Raw genomic sequence first — 4,731 nt, forward strand, 5'->3', positions numbered from 1 at the left:
TGTGAAAAGAGCCGACGTGTCATCGCTGCGCCTTTCTCCGCTTCTCCTGAACTGGAACAGATGCTGGGAGTTGGAGCACGAAGTCTTCTACGTTGAAAGACGAGCGAGAACACAAACTCACGCCAGATGAGTCAGACTGTGAGAGCTGCAGCCGGATAATTTCACCTCTTTTGTCAAATCCTGCACCGTTACAGCTGTGACAGTTTGTGCTTCCGGTGCAGAAACAGCTTTCAAAATCCACCATACGGTGTTAGTCTGTGGTTAGACAGGACAGAAAGGCACAATGCATGGGGAAACTATTTATTTTGAAAAGGAGAAACAACCAGAAGATTAATAAAAAATGTGCAACGACGACAGGACGGGGCGTCCCTGCAGACATGAATCTGTTTAAGATGGGTAACATTTTTTAATGCATTTTGAGATTTTTTTTTTTTTTCTACCAGGAAGTTTCATGAATTTTGTTCCCCAAATCCTTCAGCTTCACCCACAGACTCTACATCAGAGTACAGCTTCCAAGCAAACAGGCTGGAGGCCTGTAGTCGTTGCACGTTTGCAGATTGACACACATAAAAGGCAAGCATTCAATCTTATCCACGAGTTATGAAAATGGCATGAAAGGCAGTCTGCATCCCATCACTGTTAGGGTTAATAGTCACAGAGTCACTGTTAATGCCTTCGGAAGCGGCTGCTCGAGATCCAGACCATTCCTGAACGACATGCATTGGAGACATCAAAGGAGCCATACATTTAAACAGAAAACAGTCTTGTCCTTTGCTCTGTGGTTGGTGTCTGTCGACATGTCGTGTCACGGTAACAGTCGTTGTGGAGTTTTTGTCGTTGCAGTGATTTATCGTTCGCTACGAATCCCTGATGGCGCAAAAAACGTAGGGCGCCAGTCCCCTTCATGTGGCTTCCTCCGTGAACCACTGGAGCACCTCCGCTTTGTTGTCCGTCACCCATTTGATGTTGGCGGTGGTCTTCTCTATGGCCTGCTTCAGGGCCATGGTGGCCGAGCCAAAACCCACACGGAGGTTGTCCTCTTTGAATTTCTCCAGCTGTACGGAGAGGAGACAGAAGAAACTGAGCTCTGTTCAGGCGTTTGTTGGGTTTGGCGGATGTGCGGCCGGCATACCTCCTGCAACTCGAACTTCGTGGAGAATCTCTTAGTGATTCCGCTGATGAGGCCAGCAAAGGAAAACATCCCTTTCCCGTACCTGAGAGAAAAGACAGACGTGATAGGAAGAAATGGTGGAGCTTTCCTTTGAGGAAGCTGGTAGAAGCTCTTACTGGTTGAAGATGTAGCTCCATCTTTCTCGGACAAAGTTCCAAGCCAGCGGCATTCCCACAACATTACTGTAGATGTACTGGATGGTGGAAGAGGCGTCCTGCTTACGGATCTTGGTGGGGTCCAAAGTGTACTCCAAATACCTGCCACAACAAATTTACCCAACAACAGAATAAATGATGTCGGTTAAGACAAATAAATCGGATTAATCACACTTTTGACTTGTGATTAATCGCAATGTTTTATTAATTAAATTGTAGCTTTTGAACAAAAATAGGCAAAAAAAACTTGTTTCCCTTTATTTTTACTGCCTGAAATGTTTACATTTATCAAGTGTTAACTCAGAAGTTTAATTTCTGAGCACAAAACACATCAACAGTAAGTCTTAAGACTTTTATGTCTGCAGTTTTACTCCAAGAAAACGAAGATGCCAACATACAAACATAAGAAACAAATATTGTGTTTCTGCAATTAAAATGGTCCTGGTGAATACTCGATTCTGATTGGCTGCTGGGTGTGGCTGCATGCTTAAAAAAGAAGTCAAAATATTCTATATATGCAGCAGACTTCTTCAAAACAAACTTTTGCTTCATGATCTGGACAAAAACAAGCATTAAAAGGTGAACTTTCTCTCTGTACTGATGCTTTATTTAACCTATCGTTACAATCAATATATATAAATCGCTTTCCTTTACCGCCAAAGTCCAGTTCTTATATACAGTCAATGGTCTGAACTGACTGATGGTGACATGGAATGTTTTGAATAATTTTCCTTCTGCTTGTGCAGAAGAATCCAGAAGAATTGAGACTGAACTGAATTTGCACAAAAGTTCCACGTTTTAGGTGGCTTCTTCAACTCCTACAAAAACGCTTCTCCAAACACACACCTGTTTAGCAGCCATGGTATTTTGGTGCAGGCCAAAGCCGACCTCAGCCTCGTCGCTTCAGAAGCCAGAGTGGCGTTCCTGAACATCTGCCAGGTGAAGTCCCACTCCTCCACTCCACCCAGAGCAACGGCTTTGCAGTAAACCGTGCTCTTCAGGTTGGGGTGGATCCTGTCAGCATCCAGAGGGCTTTTTTAATAAGTAAATGGTAAACCAAACCGGCGTAATAACACGAGCTCCTTAGTACTTACGGGTTGTGAGATGGCTTTTCCATCCACCGTCTGTACCAGCCTTTGATGAGTTCCCCACATTCCTTCACCCCCACACTGCACGCCATGTCAATGGCGTTTATCTGGTTGTACCTGATGCAGTAAAACAGTCTTTGTGATGCTACAGAACGTCTTGTTTTGACAAAAACACCAATTTTCTTACTGGTCATTGTGGTTTGCGGGAACGATGGTCCAGTTGGCCGTGAGCGTCCTGAAATGCTCGAAAAGTGGTCTGACTTGTTTCCTTAGATATGCCTTTAACAGAGTTACACTTTTCAGTCGCGATGTTTACCTGAAAGTTTCTCCTGTTGGATTGAAAAGAGACAAACCTGCAGCGGTCCGAAGACTTCGGTGCGATCGAACATGAGAATGAAGTAGTTGAGACTGCCCAGCGCCGACTCCCAGGGAATGTAGTCCCTCTCTTTGGACAGATACTTGGTCGTTCTTAGGGCCAGCTTGGTACTTATTATTTTTGCCCTGAAGCACACAAACATGTTTGCATCAGCATCAAAGCATTAGGGATCTTTTTATTCTTGTTTTTTAGTCTTTACCTTGCCAGGTTAAATGCGTCGTCTATGATCTGTGCTCGGTTGATGGCTGGTAAAGTCTGACAGACAAAAAGAGATCTACCTTCAGCCCTGCACTCAGTGATAAACCCTTTGGACGCTCGGGTCAAACCTGATGGTCGGTGCTGAGGAGATTGATCAGGCGATCCCAGTTGTCTTGATCGTAGTTGACCCTGAAGTATCCGGATACGTTTGTATTTGCCAGGACCCAGTCCTCCCCTGAAACTCTCATCTGATCAACACTGGCTAAGAAAGATAAAAAAATATATAAATTTTGTAATCAAATCTCCTCTGATCATAAAAAAATAAGTACTCCTGGTGATAGCGGTACCTGATTTCTGAAGGAGCCAGTACTGTTCCTGCTCCACACCATTCTTCATCCATTTGACAGGAACATACCAAATGTAACTGGACCGCATGAGGGAAAACACAGAGTTATTCTCAGCTTTTTCATAGATAATGAGGAAGAAAAGCCAGTTTTGTTTGTGCTGTAGGAACTGCATGTCAAATGCAAACCAGAACAGATGAAGGTGTAATTTGAAGGAATTTTAATACAAGCTGATATTTTAGTTTGAGGATAAAAATATATAGATGATAAACCAAATGGTCCTGTGTCGTTTTTCTAGGACATAGTTTCTGTGGAGCAACAGAAGTTCCTTCAAAATTCATCTTTGAATGTGAGGGTGGAGCCTTTAGCGCAGGGCAACCATTAACTGTATATAGACAAGTGGACTCAGTGAGTATGACGTCACCCATAGAAAATTACTTACTTCCAGTTCCAACCAAACCAAGTCCAGTCAGTTGCTATTTTTCTACGATACGGACGTCACCATGTTGGAACCAGACGACGTTAGTAAACAGTGATTGGTCCGAGTCGGTCTGAGTCATCATTTCTATGGTAACCACTCTCGCTAATTAGGAGTGAGCTTGTTGTAAAGCCACACCCCTTCCACTGAGAACTTGAACATTCAAGGTGGAGCACCACATGCTTTTATTGAGGCGTCCTATTGCTCGGTTTATAACTTGAATAACTTGAAATAAAGAAAAATTAAAATGAGGAAGAAATTAGCAAGAACTTGTTAAAAAGAGGTTGTAGAGCAAGAATGGTATTTCAGACAAATATAATGAATGAGCTTCATGGAGCCAGCGGGTACTTCCTGTCTGGAACGTGAGAGGGGAGGGGATTGAGTGTCCAGTTCTTTTAGGCTGAATCCGAATTCTTCCCCTACTCCTCTGGCTTCTCCCTACCCTTCCAATTGAAGGGGCATTTGAAGGGAAAGGGGTCTCCGAAATAGTTTTTAGGGGAAGAGTGAACAAAACAACCGATCATGTTTTGTATTTCCGAGCGCTAACAGCTCCGTGCTAACGTATCGACTGACTAACTGACTGACTATTGATGACGTCATCAAGTGGGAGTAACATGAGAATTTGAAGATACTATTTTTCCATAACTTTCCGTTTGCAGGGCTAAATGTAGAGGTAGGGAGAAGCCGTAGGGGTTGAAGAAGTTTTCGGATTCAGCCATAGACTTCAATTGTCTGTCACCATGTTGGAACCAGGCATCCTCAGTAAGCTGTGATCGGTTTAATCAATAGTTCTTTTGCAAATAGACTCTTTTTCTAACTGCATTTTTTCATTTGCTCCTGATTCACAACGATTTGAATAAAGAAATGCAATTTTCCATTTAATTTTCTTCATATTTGTCCTCTATCATCAGAAAAATGCCA

At 43.1% G+C, this 4,731-nt stretch overlaps 1 protein-coding gene across 1 annotated transcript in view; it reads right to left on the minus strand.

Annotated features, from left to right (window-relative positions):
* Nucleotides 1-286: 286 nt before the first annotated feature.
* The window catches only part of LOC112161285 (aminopeptidase N), a 13,680-nt gene continuing 9,235 nt past the window's right edge, over nt 287-4,731 (minus strand). The window contains exons 11-20 of the mRNA XM_024296372.2: nt 3,336-3,412; nt 3,117-3,250; nt 2,990-3,045; nt 2,768-2,915; nt 2,602-2,693; nt 2,421-2,531; nt 2,173-2,340; nt 1,288-1,428; nt 1,133-1,214; nt 287-1,055 (exon numbers count right to left, since the gene is read on the minus strand). Coding sequence (XP_024152140.1) covers nt 903-1,055; nt 1,133-1,214; nt 1,288-1,428; nt 2,173-2,340; nt 2,421-2,531; nt 2,602-2,693; nt 2,768-2,915; nt 2,990-3,045; nt 3,117-3,250; nt 3,336-3,412 — 1,162 coding nt within the window. The 3' untranslated portion in view covers nt 287-902. The remainder of the gene's footprint in view (nt 1,056-1,132; nt 1,215-1,287; nt 1,429-2,172; nt 2,341-2,420; nt 2,532-2,601; nt 2,694-2,767; nt 2,916-2,989; nt 3,046-3,116; nt 3,251-3,335; nt 3,413-4,731) is intronic.

The sequence above is a fragment of the Oryzias melastigma genome, linkage group LG3 (genome assembly GCF_002922805.2).
Source record: "Oryzias melastigma strain HK-1 linkage group LG3, ASM292280v2, whole genome shotgun sequence".
Lineage (NCBI taxonomy): Eukaryota > Metazoa > Chordata > Actinopteri > Beloniformes > Adrianichthyidae > Oryzias > Oryzias melastigma.